This window comes from Gymnodraco acuticeps, unplaced genomic scaffold (genome assembly GCF_902827175.1).
Source record: "Gymnodraco acuticeps unplaced genomic scaffold, fGymAcu1.1, whole genome shotgun sequence".
Classification (NCBI taxonomy): Eukaryota; Metazoa; Chordata; class Actinopteri; order Perciformes; family Bathydraconidae; genus Gymnodraco; species Gymnodraco acuticeps.
The window spans coordinates 3,009,755-3,029,760 of record NW_022989983.1 but is presented as its reverse complement, the minus strand read 5'-3'; the positions used below and the strand labels follow the sequence as shown (position 1 = coordinate 3,029,760).

The window sequence follows — 20,006 nt, the reverse complement described above, 5'->3', positions numbered from 1 at the left end:
ATTGTGGTGTAAAAAACGGAAAAAGGTAGAAAGATATTTAGGCTTAATTCCAGTTTTTTCTCACGGACATATTCAGGTAGTCCCATTCTACCACTAATATACGAATGAGCCCAGTCTGTAACATTTTTGATGAAATACATCTGGGTGTATTTGGCACAAGGAGTAAATACCAATGTGGGGGTCAGTTTTTTCTAAATGACATATTCAGGAAACCCTGCTACACACGTCCTGCCTTGGGTTTGTCCAGAACAGATGTGAAAAATGGATGGTTACTTCTGGCGATGAGTTCAAACAAATGTTCTTTAACAATATCTTTGTGTCGCCTTGTAACCCTAATAAACGTAGATGCCAATCCTGTAAAATTTGACTGGAATAATACGTAGGCCTACTGGTGTTTTTGGCTGAAGGGGTAAATGGATGCCTAACAACCAGAGGTTGGTGGTTCGCCTAGATGGCGTGTGTGGGTTACAGAGTACAGAGTACATAAATGCCATTCAAACAATTATAATGACAAATAAAAATACAATGATTAAATAAAAAAATGATATCAATACATAAACAATGAATAATTAAATAATAATTAATATTGATAGAGTACAGATGTTGTTGTTTTTAGCTCATCTGATTCTATTTTACATGTATTTAGTTCACCTCTCCTGCATTACTTGCACATTGGTCACTTGCAACATTCTCTTGCATTATTTTACTTCTAGATTCTGTTTCTTTTTGCACTATTTTTATTGTTTTATGTCTTATATGATGGGATTGTAATTGCCATACCTTCACTGTAGCTACGGTGCTAACCAATTTGAGCACCAGGAAAAGCACTATATAAATAATAATATATTATAATTAATATTATTATGAGATAAAACCGTTGAATGTTTAAATCTTGAGTCAAGTGTTGTTGACTTGTCCTGTGCAACAAGGCGTGTCCATGGCGTGACGTCAGCCCTCCCGACAGAGCTTGTTTTGGAGGAAGTGAGCAGAGCTCAGCTAGCAGCTAGCACGGTTAGCTTGACAGGGGAAAGCAAAGCGTCAACGGAACGAAACCGACCATTGTACCAAATCGCTTCTGTTACACGAAGGGAGGGATATATCGGCAGTGGCAGTGTCGACTTTGATAAGCAGGCTTAGCTGCGAGGCTAGCTATCGGAGAATATTGAGCTGTCGATGCGCTAAAAAGTGTTGTTTTCTGACGGTTTACAGGATCTGTTAGCCTGTTAGTTAGCCTAGCTAGCGCTCCCAACTGAGGCAGAAGAAAAGTCCCACTTTTGATCTTTTCTACCGCAGGATCATCGCCCAGGTTGGTTTGAGTTGTCTGTCGTACTTGTTTTTTTTACTAACAATATACACAATAACGATATAGCTGTCGTCAACTTAGTTTCACATTTGGTCAAATCCTTGCTTAGCTCACTAAACGTTAGCTTAAATCAAGAAGTGTCACCGATGTGGTAATTGTTAGCTGACACGGTATGAAAATTAGTATTTAGTTGATTTGTCTTTATTTAATAACAATACTATTCACCTAGCCATGTTTCATAATGTTCTTCCATATGCTTAACTAGCTATCTGGAATTTGATCTCCAACATGTATGTTTGATGTTTTAATGGTTACAATTTAAAATATGAAGTCTGTTAATTAAGTAGAAATATATACTACCAGAAAAGTGTATATATTGACTGATCATACCTATGGATTACACCGGTGTGTTTTATCTTAAACTACAGCATTTGCTGTGCTAATCATGCTTGCCAAGTCATGGTTCCGTTAGTCCTGTGTTTTAAAACCATGTGACCAGTCCCTGACACAGTGTCATGGGGTGCAGATTATGAGCCGCCCGCTTTGATAGCTCTATGCTAGCTTTGCCTCATAATAGCACTGATGTGGATTCAAGCCGTTGCTTTTTGATACACATTAGTGGTTGAGTGTTGTGTAGAGAAACCCTATTACTGTTATTTTCTTCCATAATGCTTTCTCCAGGGTCTAACAGAAGGGAATTATGATTTAAAGCCCATCGGTAATACAGTTTGTACGAGGTGGTTTATTATTACAATGCAGCACACTCAGTCAAAATCAGAAAGGCTTGGTGATGTCTTGAGCAGACACATAAAAGAGATTTAGTGCAAACACAACCAGTACCTTTGAAGTCAATCGGGGAAGGAAGATTGCATCAACACCTGCTCATCTGGTTTGACAATAACAGGTCTCAGTTGGGAAGTCCTCATGAAGCAATTCGGTATTGACATGTGATGATAAGATCCATGGCTTCATTCAGTGTGTTTCGAGTAAATGTGGTTTTGATCTTTTTCTTCTTCTATTTTAGCTTTAAAAAGCTGCACATTTAATCTTCGGAAAAGGTTATACTTTTTTTTTTTTTTAATCCATTGAATGTTTTGTGAAAATATATAACACCAAATCTACACTTTACAGTATAACAATTACAGCTAGCGTTTGTGCTCAAAATAGTTTATTTCATCAACATCCTGAGCACGGTATTGTTCAAATAACTGTGGGTAAAAAAAACAAATATAGTGAATTGTGCGTTTCATGAATTGTTTTGAGAGCCTGTATTTAGAGCCTCTTGGTACATTGTGTTGCAGTTTATTGTTTTACACCAATTGCTGTATTTTTCTTTGTGAAGTAAAGGAAACTGGACTGTAGGAGTCACTGCAGTTGGTTTCATTCCTAGAACAGGCCCATTTCTTTGACATTTATTTCGAGATCACACACATGTTATCATCTTTCAGTCAAAGCTGTTGGCCCATAACTAAAGAGTCATCACTCAGGCATCGCTGTATCCGTCTTGTTTGAGCATTTCCAATGTTGCCCTGCTTTTACTAGAAGACTTTTATTCTCCCATCTTCTCTACTTTTTTTTTTTTTACAGCTGTGGCACAATGACGTCAAGGAAGAAAGTTCTACTCAAAGTCATCATCCTCGGAGACTCCGGGTGAGTGTCGTTGAGCCTTAGCATCGAAGCACTTCATTAGGGGATTTCATCTATTCCTATAATGATTTTGTGTACACCATGAGTCAATGCACCTCAGTGGCTTCATCACAGTCTCTGAATGTTGTCCTGTGATTTATTTTGTTCCTCCTAGAGTTGGGAAGACCTCGTTGATGAACCAGTATGTGAATAAGAAGTTCAGTAACCAGTACAAAGCCACAATAGGCGCTGATTTCCTGACGAAAGAAGTCATGGTGGATGACAGACTCGTCACAATGCAGGTACTTTGAAAACCTTCACAAAAAGGCCATGCTACCCTATCTTTCATTGAAACACAATGTACATGTCTTAAACAAGCACTACATTTGCAACAATGGTCTGCCAAGGGTTTTAATGTGTACCAGAGTAAAGGCAGTATTTCGTTCTACAACTGTCAAAAGCATTTAATGAATAGTTAAAAGAAACCACAAGGCTTCAACTTTTTGTGTATTTTCATTACCACAATAATTTTGGTTAAACCCAGAGAAATAAATCCAAAAAACCTATAATGTAAATGTTTCTTTTAAGTCATTTGAAAGGTATTTCATTTTGGAGTATTTATGACAATACTTCCTTGTTTAGACTCTTGGCAAGTTGAGTTACGGCCCGTCCACACGGCGGCGTGCGTTGAAGCTTCAACGCTTCTTCCCATTCACTTTGAATGGGGTGACGTCACTCTTTGCCGAACTGCATTGTGGTTCCGTCGCTTCGCTTTGCTCGCTTAAAAAGTTGAGAAAAGTTCAACTTTTTTTCAAACCGTGTGCTTGTGTGTCCGGGGGGGGGGTGTGATTGGTTGTTGGTCGAGTTTCAGACACGCCCACCGGCAAACTTCAACGCACGCCGCCGTGTGGACGCTGCGTTAGGTTTCAGAATTAAGTCAAATGTAACATTTATTCTTTCAGTATTTGAAATATACTGAAAATGAACCTACTACCTAAACAGAGTGAAAATGAACCTACTACCTAAACAGAGTGAAAATGAACCTACTACCTAAACAGAGTGAAAATGAACCTACTACCTAAACAGAATTATGGCAGAAACGCAATCAAAGTGCCTTCATTTACTCAGTTTCTTTACAGTGTACGTAATTAGGTAGATCTGGTTCACCTGAACATCGTTAGCACTGCAGCCAGAGTATTACCTTAATCTCCTTATTTGCAGTAATCTGATTATTTTCTGCATGTAAACACCGTCTTCTTTTTCTGTTCCTCAGATTTGGGACACAGCCGGTCAGGAGAGGTTCCAGTCTTTAGGCGTAGCGTTTTACCGCGGAGCCGACTGCTGCGTCCTGGTGTTCGACGTCACGGCACCGAACACCTTCAAGACCCTGGACAGCTGGAGGGATGAGTTCCTGATCCAGGCCAGCCCCCGAGACCCCGAGAACTTCCCCTTCGTGGTGCTGGGCAACAAGATCGACTTGGAGAACAGACAGGTGGGTCCAGATAATCTAATTTAAGATGTCCTTTTTTGTGTAAATCTACATTACATTACATTACATTACATTTAGCTGACGCTTTTATCCAAAGCGACTTACAATAAGTGCGTTCGACCAACAAAATACAAACTTGAAGAAAACAGAATCATATAAGTACATCAGGTTTCATAGAGCAAAAACATTTCAAGTGCTACTCAACTGGCTTTAGATAAGCCAGTCCTTTATTAGTATATAAGTGCTTTGTTAGTAATTCTATTGCTCGAAGTGGAGTCGAAAGAGATGAGTTTTCAGTCTGCGCCGGAAGATGTGTAAGCTATCTGCTGTCCTGATGTCAATGGGGAGCTCATTCCACCATTTTGGAGCCAGGATAGCAAACCCACGTGTTTTTGCTGATGGGAACTTGGGTCCCCCTCGCAGCGAGGGCGCAGCGAGGTGTTTGGCTGATGCAAAGCGGAGTGCACGTGCTGGGGTATACAGTTTAACCATGTCCTGGATGTAGGAAGGGCCAGATCCATTCGCAGCATGGTAAGCAAGTACCAGTGTCTTGAAGTGGATTCTAGCAGTTACCGGAAGCCAGTGGAGGGAGCGGAGGAGCGGAGTGGTGTGGAAACATTTAGGAAGGTTGAAGACCAGACGAGCCGCTGCATTCTGGATGAGCTGCAGAGCTCGGATGGCACATGCAGGTAGACCAGCCAGGAGGGAGTTGCAGTAGTCTAGGCGTGAGATGACGAGAGCCTGGGCCAGAACCTGCGTCGCTTTCTGAGTCAGCTGGGGACGTATCTTCCTGATGTTGTAAAGCGTGTATCTGCAGCAACGGGTTGTAGCAGCTATGTTTGCAGTGAAGGACAGGTTGTTATCTAGGGTCACACCCAGATTCCTTGCAGTCTGAGTCGAGAAAACAACTGAGGTGCCGATGTTGATTGTTAGGTCAAGAGTGGGACAATCTTTTCCCGGAAGGAAAAGCAGTTCAGTCTTGTCAAGGTTGAGCTTGAGGTGATGAGCAGACATCCACTGAGAGATGTCAGCTAGACAAGCAGAGATGCGTGCGACGACCTGGGTCTCTGAGCGGGGAAAGGACAGAATGAATTGGGTGTCGTCAGCGTAGCAGTGGTATGAAAAGCCATGCGGGCTAATGACAGATCCGAGCGAGTTTGTGTACAGGGAGAAGAGGAGGGGACCAAGAACAGAGCCCTGAGGGACCCCTGTAGTTAATTGACAAGGGTCGGACTCAGACCCTCTCCAAGTCACCCTGTAGGTACGGTCTTTGAGGTATGAGGTGAGGAGGGAAAGTGCAGAGCCTGAAACTCCAAGTTCTTGGAGAGTGTGAAGGAGGATCTGATGGTTCACCGTGTCGAATGCAGCAGACAGGTCCAACAGGATGATGACAGAGGAGAGGGATGCTGCTTTGGCAGTGTGCAGTTCCTCAGAGACAGCAAGGAGGGCAGTTTCTGTGGAGTGACCTGCCTTGAAACCAGACTGGTGCGGATCCAGAAGGTTGTTCTGATGGAGATAGCAGGAGAGTTGTTTAAAAACAGCCCGTTCAAGTGTTTTAGACAGGAACGGGAGGAGAGAGACAGGCCTGTAGTTTATAACATCAGACGGGTTGAGAGTGGGTTTCTTTAGGAGAGGGTTTACTCTTGCCTCCTTGAGACTGTTTGGAAAGTGACCAGAAGTTTAAGTGTTGATTAATTGGGAGAGAAATGGTAGAATATCAGGAGCGATAGTCTGAAGGAGGTTTGAAGGGATAGGGTCCAGAGGACAGGTGGTAGGACGGTAATGAGGGTAAGAACCTCACTTGGAGAGAGAGGGGAAAAGGAGGTTAGTGTGTGGGTGAAAGGAGGGTCTGGTGACCCAGCGGTGAGTAAAGGTGAGTCAGAAAAAGAAGAGCGAATATCATCAACCTTTTTTTCAAAGTGATTAACAAAGTCGCTTGACAGGAGGGGGAAGGGGCTTTGGGGGGTCCAAGAGGGTGGAGAAGATGGAAAATAGTTGTGAGTGGTTATTTCTGAGTTTTGGAATAGCCTGGATTAAGCGTGTCATTATTTTTTTATATTACATTTTCACTATTTTAACAAAAGTATTTACAGTAACAATATTCTCATGATATTTAATAATGCCACCAATTGAAATGTATGTATTCCATTTCAAATCAGGGTATTTTGTGTTCATTTGGCAAATGTATTACACTGATTTGTGGTTGGGGGTGTTGGAAAAGGCAGACAGAGCAAGAACAAGTTGTTTATGGGGGAGGGGGGCTCCAGGGAGACCTTTTTAAAATGGGTTCTGAACAGTTTTTGAAAATAGCCTACTATCTAGAAGGAAATAACAATGCAAACCTGTCTTTTACTTTGTTTATTGTGCATTTTGACTCTTTTTTTGGCAAATAAGATGAGTAGACTAATGTATTAAGTTGAGAGGCAAGCACATGTTCATCAAATTAAATAACAACAGATCCATGGTAAAAACAGTATTGCAATAAAGCAGCATTAGAGAGTAAATAAACATATAAGCAATAAAGTAGAGAATGGAAGCACTAGATTATTTACATGATATTACCAAATTACTAACATCATATCAATATTATGGTATTCTCTGGTATTTATCTCAAGACCCCGGTTTCTCTGTATGACATCACTTCCTTTGTGTTTCAGGTAACCACCAAGCGAGCACAGGCGTGGTGTCAAAGCAAGAACAACATCCCATATTTTGAAACAAGCGCCAAGGAGGCGATCAACGTGGAGCAAGCCTTCCAGACTATTGCACGCAACGCCCTTAAACAGGTAACGTAGGCCTGCACGAAACACTTATTGAATGCATAAGAAATCATATTTTTTAGCATGGATTTGCGTGAAAGATGCATCTACATCGTCTGATTTCAGGAGACCGAAGTGGAGTTGTACAACGAGTTCCCCGAGCCGATAAAGCTGGACCGGAACGAGCGAGCCAAGCCGTCAGCGGAGACCTGCAGCTGCTGAGGACTCTGAAGATCTCCAGGGGTTTGGGGGGGGGGGTGGGGGTGTCATCTCTGCCCTCACTGCCCTGTCTTGCCTTGTCTATATATCCCATGGGCCACTGTGTTTAACCCTAATGCCCAACAAACAAGCAGCATCCCACTCATTGAGTATACTACACACACAGACATGCTGCACTCACCTCCTTATGTATACAAAACACACATTTTCTATAAAATATCAGTCTCCTAGCCCAAAGAACACCCTAAGGAAACATCATGGAGTTTACTTGTATGATGCTTATTACTTCCCAGTTTTCCCCCCATGTACTTTTCCATGATGATGATGGTGGTGGTTCGGGGTAACCTCATTTTCGGTTCCATGTATATCGCTGCTTTCATGCGCAGTTTTGGTTCTAACTGCTTTTATTTGGTCAATCGAAGCATTATATCTACATATTTGTGTTGAGTCAAATTAGAAAACTAATGTTTAGTTGTTGGTTTTTTTTTCATCAGTTTCTTAAACAAGTGGTGGTTGTTTTCTACTTGCACGGCCCGCCACTGCTGCATGAATAGAGGAAAAACACTGCTTCCCCATTTTACTAATTTGGGTTGTGGCTTAATTTTGTTTAACTTTAAAAAAGAAAACACTTGTTACCATGGTTTCACTTTACCTCATGCAATCTATAAAAAAATCAGTTGGTAGTGAAGGATCAGAATGTGTGAAGGTGGGTCACACTCATATGCTGTCTGCTGGTTAATTGGCACAGAATTAGAAATCCAGCTCCGTGATTGGTCCGTCAGTCTGTACAGAATACAGATTTTTCTTTTTGCACTTTGCTGTAATCCCCAATTACTGAAGACATCTCATTTTTGGAGCCACACTAAACGCATTTGTAGCTCAGGTTGAGGACATTTGTGTGACTGGGCTCCTAACACGCTGTTTGTCCACTGGAGGAAGTGAAGGTGCATCTCATACCCGGTTGTTTTTGGTACATTTGACGTGGGAATTGAAGACAGTATGTCATTCTACCTGAGCAGAGGTCTTTCTCATCACATAACTGATGCTATTAGTTTCTTTTTACTGTCAACTATTGCAAGACTTTGTATATTTGCAAACCTCTCAATCATTGCGTGGTGTTGTAATTCTCCATATCCGACTCTGCTAGTCACTCGTTGGCCAACGATTTAAGTGCTTGACATTTCTTTTAACCGATCAGATCTTGAACTGTCTGTTCATATTATGTTAAAACTTTGAAATGCATTATAGATTACAAGATAGCATACATACTGTAGCTTTGAAAGAAGAAAACAAATGTGGGGTGGAGGGAGTATTGGCATTCATCATTATTATATTATTAATATGATAAATGCATAGAATCTACATTGTTGCGAAATGTCTTTGCGTTTCAAGTAATAAAAAATCTTGAATAAAACATGCTGGTTATTTCTGACATTTATTAACATACTGAAATGAAATGGTACAAACATGTGAAGCGTTATCTTAAAAATACTACTGGTTTATAAGCAAAGGCATACTATAGAGAAGAGGAATACATATGGCTTAAATGTACAAGTTCACATCTTTATTTGGTTCTTGGTTTCTTATTGGCCCCCTGAAGCCACTGTTGGAGGCCTCCTGCAGATTTGCTCTGAGCCTCTGCTTTGATTTCTTTCTCTTCTGGACTCTCGCCCGTGTCGGGGTCCTTCCTCTTTGAAGGTGCGCTGCTCTTCAGCCAGCTCATCATCATCTTACTGCTGGCTGTGGGTTTGGGCTCCTGGGGGGGGGGGGGGGGGGGGGTCAAGAGTCAGATTGTTCAGTTTAAATCTAAAACTTACACTTTATTGCTACATTTTCCAAACAAAGTTAAATTACCTTTTTGCTGTTGAGATCCACTGGCTGAAGGCACTCTGGGGAGTTGTTGCGAGAGTTATTCACTAAGGAGGAGACGGGATGAAAAGTCAAACTGTTTTTAGACTGGAGCAGCTTCAAGGCATCCAGAGACTTCACATCCCCAAAATCCAGCCATCTTCTCACTTCTTCCTCACCGTCCAGGACAGCTGGCATCCTTAAAACACAATCAATCAGGAAATACGGTTTATTTCAGACACATAGAAAAAAAAAAAACTGTTCCCCATGAACGATCCTTACCTGTCATGGATGCTTTCCAGGTTTTTGGAGGCGTTCACAGTGATTACACTGTACGTGTAGAGGGGTTCTCCACCACCGGGAGGCGTCCAGCAGTCAAACAGTCCAGCCATGGTCAACAGCTTCCATCCAGTCCACTCACCTGGTTCTCCTCCCTGGCCAACATAGAGAGGCATGGCCACAAGAATTAGCAGATTGTATTAATAGAAAATGACCAGCATTCAAACTAAAGCATGACTTTGTAGGTAATGTTACTTTGAAAGCTAAAGAAACACCTGGCGGACACATGCACATTTTTGCTTTGGCTGCTCTCCCACACAGGATATTTTCAGCCGTGGTAATTTCCGCCACAGCTGCATTCTTCTATTCTGGATGAAAGCGAAATGTTCATAGTGCTTATATTGCTGCAGAAAACCCAATATGAACCTGAGTCAAGTCGGGGGAGGCCAACTCTGGAGGGCACGCTGTCTCGGAGTTCTCCTTATTGCGGGTTGAGGTCATGGGGTCGTCCTCGGTTTTTTCTTCACTGGTTCCCTTAGTCTGAGGGAAGTATATAAAGAAAGGCTGCTTGTCTTTTTCCTGCCTCCTCCACTCATAGAAGCCATCAGCCAGGATGACGCAGCGCTGCCCTTTTATCAGAGGGTCCTTTGGGGACACGATAAAATGATTACATGTGTCATGAAACACAGGAAATTCAACAGCTTAGTATTGTCTCAAACCGTTTGTACCTTGTATGTTTTCTTTTCCAGTATATTCTCACTGCGACAGTTGTTGGTGCTGTATTTCATTTTGCTCGGGTCATTCTCCTTGAACCAGGCGGGCACCAGACCCCAACGCATGGAGGCCAACACACACTCATCGACAGGAGCAGTCTGAACACATACAAGGAGTGAACACAATAACATGAGCACCTTCAATGAGGATGCAAATGGACATTTTTCTTTTTCTGTTTCTTGTACCTGATGAGTGATGTAAATATATAAACTACTTGCTAATAGTGTGCCATGCCCATGTCTATATGCAGGAGTACATACCTTTTTGAGGCTTACAATGGAAACATATTATTGGGAATGTGACGGGGAAGCGCTTCTCTATCCTTTCTGTATAAAAAGTCATGTTAAAGTATTGTTTTAAGTATTGTTTTAAATTTTGCTATCTTAATCTGGCATGAATCATCTCCTCTCTTTTTTTAGAGATTAATGTATTTGTATACATGGTCTTTGTTTAGTAAAGACATACAAATAATATTATATGAAGATCTTGTTGATTATTATATCTCTTATTTTTGGTGTTGTTAATATTGCATTAAATCGTTATATGTTTTTTCAGAAGTTTTTCAGGAATGTCTCTGGAAATGTACATCTATGTGGCGTCCTTTACCTCTACTTAGCGGGCAGGATAAAGACATTACTACCTTATCAAAGTGCCTGTGGGACAGCAGGACGGGGCTCATGGACTGTGGGCTCTTGTTGTAAGACGGTCGGTATTTATCCGCGTCTCCCTCCCTCCAGCGGGGCTGTCTCCTCTGTCCTCCCCGGGATCTGTAGCTGCAGGCTCGGCTCACCTCGTCAGGAGCAAGGGTGCACGCAGTCCTTCCACACATTTTACTGCGAGAAAACAACTATGCATGCACCTGACAGACAGACATTTTCAAGGTAAGTTCTTCAATGTTAGCATGTTAGCTTGAGTTATTTTGTCCAAACAAATGCATTTAATTTCAAATAGCTGGAAAGGCATTTAACAACGTTGCTCGGCTTACCTGCTATTGAGTGTGTTTGATATGTATGTATCGTTAAGTTGCTGTTATTAGCTATGTGTGTTGTGTGTTTGTGCATGTGTGTAAGTAGGCTATGTGTACACATCTGAAAGTAGAGCGGGGATTTGCCTGGGCAGGGGCTGAAGCACACGTGACAACGTGACGTAGGCTACAGCAGTCCCTCCTCCTGTCACAAGATGGCGACATAAATAGACATAAAAAGAAAAGACCATACTGACATTTTCCCAGTGGTGTAAAGTAAGTATATTTCTACACGAACAAGAAAACCTCTTCGCCTTATTTGAACAACGGAAAATTTTTCTTAAAGCTTTATTTTGCTATCGTTTTGTTTAGAAATCACCGAAGATACTTTGCATATTTTATTGGCAGTTTCTTTATGTAAATCTACACACATTTTATTATATTAGCAAAGTTTAAGCTAACCAGTAGTTTATAAATGTATTTCAAATAAACCCCATCTTTACTGAGTGCAGGATTGGTGAATATTATTTACTTAAGTACAATATTAATGTAGGCTACTTATGTAACTGACTATTTTTAAATTGCTACTACTTTTACTTCAGTAAATAATCGGAGTACTTCCTCCACGTGGGCATAAGCATGACGATATTTAATATCTTAGTGAAGGTAAACAACTATTTTGCAAAAAATAAGACGCCTAAAGCAGTGTGAAATATATAAAACAAAACTCGCAACAAAAAAAATCGTTAATTTAAGAACAATGACGTTGAAAATCCCCCCCCCCCCCCCCCCCCCCCTTTATTCAGCAGTTGGTGCAGGAAGCAGGATGAAATCGTCGTGCTGTTGCCATGGGAACCACAGTCAGCTCGAGTCTGGTCAGGCGCACCGTGAGTTCCTCCGGTGAAACAGTACCGGCTTCAACGGAGATTATACACCCGTGAACCTCAGCAGGTAAGAGGAAAACAAACAATAAACCAACAGGTCAGAGCTTCGGTTTTAAATGCTGACTGTATCATTCCAGTTTAAGAGACAGTGTCGAGAAACTTTCCCAGTAGGTCTATAAAGAGTGTGGGCAGGTTGTGACGTTGATGCTAGTTTTAGTTTAAAAATATGGGTGGCTTTGTAGTAGCATTTATTTTCTGGGCAAGTAGGAAATCAGACTGAGTATCACAGCCAGCCTGGGGTATTCTCCTGCACAGTAAGCTGACCTACTTTATAGTCCAGTGCACTTGAAGAGAGACGGATCCACTCGACCAGTAGCTGGAGATGCATGACACCTGCAGTTGTTTACATCGTTTTAATCCCTGTATTTGACACCTTTTTTGTGTTACAGTTGTACACTTTACACGTTATAAATGCTAGATGTTGTCCCCTGCAGCAGTGCATATCCTAAACCATGAAGCAGAGCAAAAGCAGAGGTTCCTCAGAAGAATAAGACCAATGTTGGTATGAAGACCACCAAATCCAAACAACCTTTCCATCTGGCTACTGATAGACGCTACACAACATGCCCAGACAGTGGTGAGTTAAAGCAACAAAGAAAACACATGTGTGATTAACCCAAAGAACAGACATGATATATACTACTGGAAATCACGGACTAAATATCTTCAAATGTTAGTCAAAGGGTGGTCTTATCACCTTAATTCATAACCCAGGATTGAAACCATCTACTACTGCAAATTTGATTGACAATTCTAAAAAGTGTCTCTTTATTTCTGTTAGTTAACAACTCAAACAATAGGTGCGATTATGTGTTTGTTACTGTTGCTGCAGACCTGTTTCCAAACTGAAACGTGAAACGTGACTTCTGTATGAGTTAACACCTCCAAAGGACAGCATACACAGGCTGCTTATGAATGCTGAATAAGACATGAGGTCACACTCAGGACAGGTGGCTAAATGTTTGAACTCAGAGGCTGCTTATTAAAGTTTCATGACTTTGCTCTTTTTAACTCCAAGCTAAAGATGGCCAGCCTTTAGTTACATTGTCTTTGGCCATGACCACACTGTGTTTCCTGATTAAATCTATTATCTGTCCTGTTATATTTGGTTTATGCATTTAGGCTTATGCCATTTGTTTTCTGAGATAGATATATCACATTTTGAGTTTGTGACTACTCCTCTCTAGTCTCTCTTCCTTAATGTACTGGACTGCTACTTGTTGTCATGTTACTGTATGTCAGTGGTTCTCAAACTTTTTCTGTCAGGCGAAAAAAAAAAGTCGGGCCCCCCCCAAGACAAATAGTCAGGCTCAGTGGCAGCGCCAGAGATTTCTTTTGGCGGTGCTGTGGGGTAGCTTGACGTTTCATAGAGGGTGCTCAAACATTTAGGGTTTCCCATTAATGTACCGGTCGCTACAGTGGAATTTTCTACTGCAACACTCCCCACACGCACATAGACAGTGTACTGTTACAATGAAGGCTCGATAATCAGCTCACGGCATATAGGTGTAAGCAGGGGTCAATTGCTATTTTTATAGGTGGTGTGTGGACCTCACATAGGGGGGTCCGGGGGCAAGCTCCCCCGGGAAGATTTATTTCTAAATATTGAAGTTAAATGCATCAATCTGGTGCACTTTGAGAGCAAAATGAAGAGATCTATGGATACATCTCTCAGCACCCATTTGAAACAGAACTGTAAACAGATTTACTTTTTCTTTATGGATATTTTACAAATCACCCTTTTAAACTTTATTCTTGTTTTACTGTCATATAGTATTTCATAGCTGTTTTTCATTTATTCTCTTATTTTTGTATAACTATAATGATCATAGATGTGTGCCTCGGAAATAATTGTTTACATTAATGGTGACCAAAACATTTGAGACCCACTGAGATAACACTGAGAGAGTCCTTTAGCTCACTGAGTCTCTCAGTCTGACAGGAGAGGACTCTCCTCCACTTTGTTGTTGATAAAACTCCTTATATCCGTTAGCGTAGCTCGCTAGCACCAGAAGCTAACAACAACGATCTCCGGTACCGGTGCGCTCTCTCTCTCTCGCTCGCGCACACAAAATGGCTCGTTCCACACACACACACACACACACACACACACACACACACACACACACACACACACACACACACACACACACACACACACACACACACACACACACAGAGCCGAGCTCGAATGAAACACAGAGACCCAGACGTAATGGTACTGTACTGCATCATATTATTTTAGAATCAATAATTTTTCAAATTATGATTTCTTTTTTTTTTTTTTATCTTTTTTTTTCTTTTTTTTATAACCATTTTTCCTCCTGGTCTCTCGCGCCCCCCCTGGCATGCCTCTGCGCCCCCCAGGGGGGGCGCGCCCCCCACGTTGAGAACCACTGCTGTATGTAATGAAGAAGACTATGCCATGTGTGTTATGAAGAGCTTACAACATTTTGTTCTGGCTCAGATTGCAAACTGGTTTACATGAGCCATTTCACCAAAATACTTTATACTTTACTGTCACAATCCTGATGTTACTGCAGGGGAAACAGAAGGTCTGTCGAAGGATCAGAAAGTCACAGCTTTTATCCAGAAATACACCCAAGATGAAGGCAAAGGCCTGCAAGCAAGTAGGTTTCCACTACATGTCGATATGATAAGCGTTATAACAATTTAACAGTATAATTACACATTTTGTTTTGATATATTTGAATTTTTTCTAGCGGCAGGTACACCTCCCGAGGGCAAAGTCCCCCGCAGTTTTGTCAGCTTACCTGTTCTCAATCCAGAGAGACTGAAGACAGCCAGAGCTCAGGTGAACAAAGCTGTCAGGGTGAGTTCACATGACTGAATAATATACACCCCGACCCTGTATACAAAACATTTATCTGGTCACATACCTGTCAAAATGTTCTGCAAATATTTAGGTGTCTGCTCTCATTCCTCTCAGATGCATAAGGTGTTCTCTGTCCAGGGCCCCTACCCTGTCATTAGGACAGCGCTGAGGGCCAGAGGCTGGGTGGAGCAGCGTTTGCACTGCCCAAAGCCCAAAGTTCACCATCGTCACAGCGAGGAGGGCAGCCCTAAAGATTCTGCTGACAGCGATGAAGATGACGGTCAGCTATAATAAAGGGAGTCCATTTTTTACTGGGTGCAGATATCTGTGTATATCCCATCATTTATTAACATTTCTCCTTCTTCTCAGACAATGTCAACAAAGAGCCAGACCCTGATGGAATATATGATATCATGGTAAATATAATATTTAAGGTTGGAGGCTGGAGTGATGTGAAACAGGCAGGAAAATAGTTTTTTGCTTACCATGTTAAACGTTTCAGAAAATCAGGTTGTTAGCTAAATTCAACAGATTCAGCTCTCCTCTTTCCCCACTTCTCATGCAGTCTCGCCTGGTACGGAATGAAATGGTTTATTTCTATTGGACGATGCGTAGAGACGCCATCAACCCCAACAGCTTGCAAAAAGAACAGATTATCAATCATTTTGTAAAAGCAGGCAGCTTCACCACCAAGGTACATATTGTCTTTTTTTACATCAAAAATGACTGCAGTGGTCTCCTCCTCTCACACCCAACATTAATGTTTAATAATGTATTTTCTCTGTCAGTCGGGGTTGTGTGTGAACCTGAGGAAGCTGCACTGGTTTGACGCCGCTGACCCGGACACATTCTTTCCACGCTGTTACAGACTGGCAGCACAGGATGAAAAGCATTCGTTCATTGGTGAGATCTGACCGACTATTTCGCCTTAATGACAAGATGTCATTCACAATAGTGGAAAGGAAACATCCAACATAGAAATCTTTGTTTTATTCAACTAAAAACTAAAAAATATTCACCCAAATGCAAAATGTATACAAATGCAAATTTAGAATACATAATTTTTCCTCAAAATAAATGTTTTGAATCATTCTTTGAGCCAGAAATCTCCACTTCAGTAGCAGAATGAAATGTATATGTATAGTCTGATTGACATCACTTTTTTTTTTTAGAGGTACAAAGAGATATCCAAAGTTCCCTGTAAAACCTTAGACTCTAATATGTCAACAAAATGAAACAAGAACTTTGAATCCAATAATCAGATTTCTGTTTCAGAACTGTACTATCTGAAAACAATCACATATTTAATAAGATAATGTCTAATTAGCATATTTCATGTTTGCACTAGGGAATGAAATGGGTACATTTCATGTTGATATCTCTTAATTGAAATGTTACCCTACTCACGTGTAGTATAATGGATTTCCAGCATCCTTGTACTAAAAGCTTAATTTCCTCGTTGTCTGCAGAGGACTACAGGAGGACAGCCTGCACCAGTTTTTTGAAGTACATTGTGGAGAGGGAGGAAGGCGTTCAGACAGAAGGAACGAGCCACAACACTCGGGCTGCGAGGAAGCGAAGCAAACAGCGATCCAGACCAATGGACCTTTCCAAAATGATTACCAGCGCTCTCAAAGTATGCCAGGAGTTTCTGGAGAGTCTGGAGCATTGTGACATAGACAGAAACCTAGAGACCCCACTTACAGAGGAGCAGTGGGAAGAGTTTATCCACAGTTACCAACTTGTTGTTCAGTGAGTGTTGTGTGTGTGTGTAAAAAAAGAAAGCCAGCCGGGATCAAAAAAACCTATGACCGTGTGCTACGCTATTTTTTCTGGCTTCGGTTAAAGCGCGATGTTGCAAGTTATGTTAAAGCATGCCACATATACCAGCTCACTGGTAAACCTAGTCAGGTGGTTAAGCCTGCTCCCCTCAGTCCCATTCCAGCCCTTGGCCAACCTTTTGAGCATTTGATCATAGATTGTGTGGGGCCGTTGCCTCCATCGAAGTCCGGTTGTGCGTACATGCTAACTATAATGTGCCAGACTACAAGGTATCCTGCAGCGTTTCCCTTGCGCTCCATTTCAGTGAAGCCAGTAGTTAGGGCTCTAACCCAGTTCATCTCCACATTTGGGATCCCACGTGTGATTCAAAGCGACTTTCAGTATTTTATACAGTCCCTCCCTCTCTTTGTCTCTTTTAGTGGAGGGGAAAAGATCGAGAACAGTGATATTTTTGTGCACTGCTGCAAAGCCATGCTAGAGAGGCTGGTGGAGGTCAGTCCACAGCTGGACATCGACGGCATACACAACATCTGGATCATCAAACCGGGAGCCATGTCCAGGGGCAGAGGTGAGAAGTAAGACACAATCGAACAGTTTACACAACATGTGACCGAGTCCTGGCTGATCTGCCAAACCTCTCTTCCAGGCATCAAATGTGCCAAGCATCTGGATCAGATCCTCCAGCTGGTGGATGGAGATTCAACCCTAATCAAGGAAAGTAAGTGGGTGGTGCAGAAGTACCTGGAGCGCCCCCTGCTGGTCCATGGCACCAAGTTTGACCTGCGCCAATGGTTCCTGGTCACCGACTGGAACCCTTTGACTGTGTGGTTCTACAAAAAGTGCTACGTGCGCTTCTCTACGCAGCCTTACTCGCTCAATACAATGGACAAGTAAGTCAGTGAAGTAAGAGAAAGAAAGGCATCACAGGTTTTGCTTGTCATAGCTGAATTTGCTTTTATCATCTGGGTTTATTTAAGTTTCTGTGCTAAGTAAATACTAGAAAAATAACTTTGACACTTTACCTTCTTACCATCTTACTTTCTTACAGTTCTTCTGTCCTGGTAGAATTATACAAATAACACTTGTAGAGTATATAGCATGCCCTTTAAAAACATGTCTCATTATACTTCTCTCATTCCCATATCACCCATTTCCTCCTATTTCTCTTTACTCCATTACATGTTACTTGTTACTTGTTACTTACTCCATCTTTTCAGCTCTGTCCACCTGTGCAATAACTCCATCCAAAAGCACCTGATACCCTCCCAGCAGCGCCACCACGGTATTCCAGCAGACAACATGTGGTCTGATGATCAGTTCAAGACCTTCCTGTGCAGCCAGGGGAGGGGAGCTCAGTGGCAGACGATGGTGGTCCCCGGGATGAAGAAGGCTGTGATCCACGCTTTACAGACAACACAGGATCTGATGGAGTCACGCAAAAACACCTTTGAGCTGTACGGTGCTGACTTCATGCTAGGTAGGATTATATCACTGTACATTATATACATTGTATACAGTATTGATTCATTACATGTCCAATACATATAATATGTAATGTGAAGCGCTTTGAGCACTTGGAAAAGCATGCATTCACTTATATTTAAAACAATTATTTTCAGGAACATAGGGAAATGATAGGAAACGTCTAAATAAGTATGTAACATATTTGTATTATACTACAATATAGAAATAACAAATATGGAAAAATAGGAAATATGTTAACCTAATTGTTTTTATTTAAACTACAATGTATAACAGCAGTCTAAATAAATAAAAATATTGAATATATGGTTTGAGTGTGTTGAAGACTAGTATAAATAACAATATATGTTGAAATGTAAAGTATAAATAAATGCAGTGTTAATGTAAGAGTAAACCAGGGTTTATCACAGTTGAATTTACGTTTGATAATATATTGGTAATATAATAAAAATTGAACGATTCCAATATAGATTCCATTCTAATATTTTTGTGCACATTTACTAAAATAAATAAAGGGTATGTGTAGGTGACCCCTTGGATGTGTTGTTCTGTGTTTTTAGGCCATGACCTGCGCCCCTGGTTGATAGAACTCAATGCCAGTCCCACGATGGCTCACTCCACCCCGGTGACGGCCCGCCTCTGTTCTGCTGTGCAGGAAGACACAATACGAGTCGTCCTGGACCGGAGAGCGGACCGCACTGCAAACACCGGGGACTTCCAGCTCATATACAAGCAGGTAAGGAAGAGTTATAATAGTGTACAGTTACACAATTTGATGGTAATATCTGTTACCATAGATATCACTTTTGGTCTCCAGGCAGCAGTAGACGTGCCACAGTATGTAGGAGTCAACCTGCTTGTTGAGGGCAACAAGATCAGGTCTCCCTGCACACTTCCTCCACTGAACCGTCCAGGATTAAAACGCCGCAGCAGAGAGAAGGAGCCTGTGGTAGAAAAAGTCAAGCCTCTACCTAAGATGTTGTTGAAGAATCAGTTCAAAAACATCAGCAGTGGGATTTCTACTCCACCTCGTACTACTCTTCCTCCTGATCCGCCTGTGCCTGTCACTAATAAAGGCTTCCCAGTTCAGCTGCCAATAACCGTGAGGACCATCCAACTGCCCGTTAATATCCAGTCTCGCTCTGTCCTTTTGTGGAAGAGGAAACGAGTGGTTCAAAAAGTCTGTTCACAGAAATTCCAACCCTGTACATTAAAGAACGGCCGGGTTCTTTCTTTGTCTTTAGAGATTATTCCAAAACAGCCCAGACAAACAGCCACCAGCTCCTCGAGTGCATGAAAAAACTTGACCAAATAATTCACACACTCCTACAGCTTCAACTTTTCTTTTGCAGGGTTGTATGGCCTACCTCATAATAAAGATGACATTCAATAACTAAGTCTTCTTTTCACTTTATTTATTTATTTGTTCCAATAATGTGATCTACGACAACCGTTCCCCTGTTATTTCAGTTAGATACCTTCAGGGTATGAGTATGTGTTAATAGTTATACATTTTAATTCAGATAAGATCAAATATTATATTATTAATCCCAGTTTGGGAAATGATTTTGTCACAGCAGCGTGTAGACAATTAACCCTTGTGTTGTGTTCAAAAGCTGTTAACGGTCATGGTGTTCCGGGTACATTTTGACCCATGATTTATCTCAGTCCAAAACATACACAAAAAATGACTATCATCCA

At 41.6% G+C, this 20,006-nt stretch overlaps 3 protein-coding genes across 8 annotated transcripts; 2 read left to right on the top strand and 1 right to left on the bottom strand.

The window, feature by feature from the left end:
• Positions 1-952: 952 nt before the first annotated feature.
• On the top strand, positions 953-8,810 carry rab7a (RAB7a, member RAS oncogene family). Its single transcript, XM_034212239.1, has 6 exons — positions 953-1,306; positions 2,891-2,953; positions 3,105-3,231; positions 4,203-4,421; positions 7,076-7,204; positions 7,304-8,810. Exons 2-6 carry the CDS (start codon positions 2,901-2,903, stop codon positions 7,397-7,399), a joined length of 624 nt encoding a protein of 207 aa, XP_034068130.1. The 5' UTR covers positions 953-1,306; positions 2,891-2,900; the 3' UTR covers positions 7,400-8,810.
• A 4-nt stretch (positions 8,811-8,814) lies between these two features.
• hmces (5-hydroxymethylcytosine binding, ES cell specific) lies at positions 8,815-11,437 on the bottom strand. Its single transcript, XM_034212238.1, has 7 exons — positions 11,283-11,437; positions 10,938-11,156; positions 10,252-10,395; positions 9,950-10,168; positions 9,527-9,678; positions 9,251-9,443; positions 8,815-9,152 (listed from the first exon to the last, which is right to left on the bottom strand). The coding sequence occupies exons 2-7, from the start codon at positions 11,124-11,126 to the stop codon at positions 8,961-8,963; spliced, it is 1,089 nt and encodes a 362-aa protein (XP_034068129.1). The 5' UTR covers positions 11,127-11,156; positions 11,283-11,437; the 3' UTR covers positions 8,815-8,960.
• Positions 11,042-19,702, top strand: LOC117543730 (tubulin monoglycylase TTLL3-like). 6 transcript variants are annotated; one of them, XM_034212235.1, is made up of 16 exons: positions 11,042-11,178; positions 11,371-11,537; positions 12,068-12,212; positions 12,643-12,782; positions 14,746-14,835; positions 14,929-15,038; positions 15,156-15,321; positions 15,411-15,457; positions 15,607-15,735; positions 15,830-15,944; positions 16,511-16,793; positions 17,243-17,391; positions 17,470-17,713; positions 18,041-18,300; positions 18,866-19,041; positions 19,123-19,702. In XM_034212235.1, exons 4-16 carry the CDS (start codon positions 12,710-12,712, stop codon positions 19,600-19,602), a joined length of 2,322 nt encoding a protein of 773 aa, XP_034068126.1. In that variant the 5' UTR covers positions 11,042-11,178; positions 11,371-11,537; positions 12,068-12,212; positions 12,643-12,709; the 3' UTR covers positions 19,603-19,702. The 6 variants fall into 6 exon arrangements, with proteins under 6 accessions (XP_034068126.1, XP_034068128.1, XP_034068125.1 ...); XM_034212237.1 differs by having other exon boundaries at positions 14,749-14,835; positions 19,123-19,602; XM_034212234.1 differs by having other exon boundaries at positions 12,640-12,782; positions 19,123-19,602.
• Positions 19,703-20,006: the final 304 nt, after the last annotated feature.

Excerpts from the sequence above, each read along its gene's own strand:
- rab7a (XM_034212239.1), top strand. The coding sequence starts at position 2,901 with ATGACGTCAAGGAAGAAAGTTCTACTCAAAGTCATCATCCTCGGAGAC. Across the intron at positions 2,954-3,104 it reads ATCATCCTCGGAGACTCCGG|AGTTGGGAAGACCTCGTTGA; the intron begins GTGAGTGTCGTT and ends TGTTCCTCCTAG. Across the intron at positions 4,422-7,075 it reads TCGACTTGGAGAACAGACAG|GTAACCACCAAGCGAGCACA; the intron begins GTGGGTCCAGAT and ends TTTGTGTTTCAG.
- hmces (XM_034212238.1), bottom strand. The coding sequence starts at position 11,126 with ATGTGTGGAAGGACTGCGTGCACCCTTGCTCCTGACGAGGTGAGCCGA. Across the intron at positions 10,169-10,251 it reads TGGAAAAGAAAACATACAAG|GACCCTCTGATAAAAGGGCA; the intron begins GTACAAACGGTT and ends GTGTCCCCAAAG. Across the intron at positions 9,444-9,526 it reads CTGGAAAGCATCCATGACAG|GATGCCAGCTGTCCTGGACG; the intron begins GTAAGGATCGTT and ends TTGTGTTTTAAG.
- LOC117543730 (XM_034212235.1), top strand. The coding sequence starts at position 12,710 with ATGAAGACCACCAAATCCAAACAACCTTTCCATCTGGCTACTGATAGA. Across the intron at positions 15,039-15,155 it reads AGGTGAACAAAGCTGTCAGG|ATGCATAAGGTGTTCTCTGT; the intron begins GTGAGTTCACAT and ends CATTCCTCTCAG. Across the intron at positions 15,945-16,510 it reads TGAAAAGCATTCGTTCATTG|AGGACTACAGGAGGACAGCC; the intron begins GTGAGATCTGAC and ends CGTTGTCTGCAG.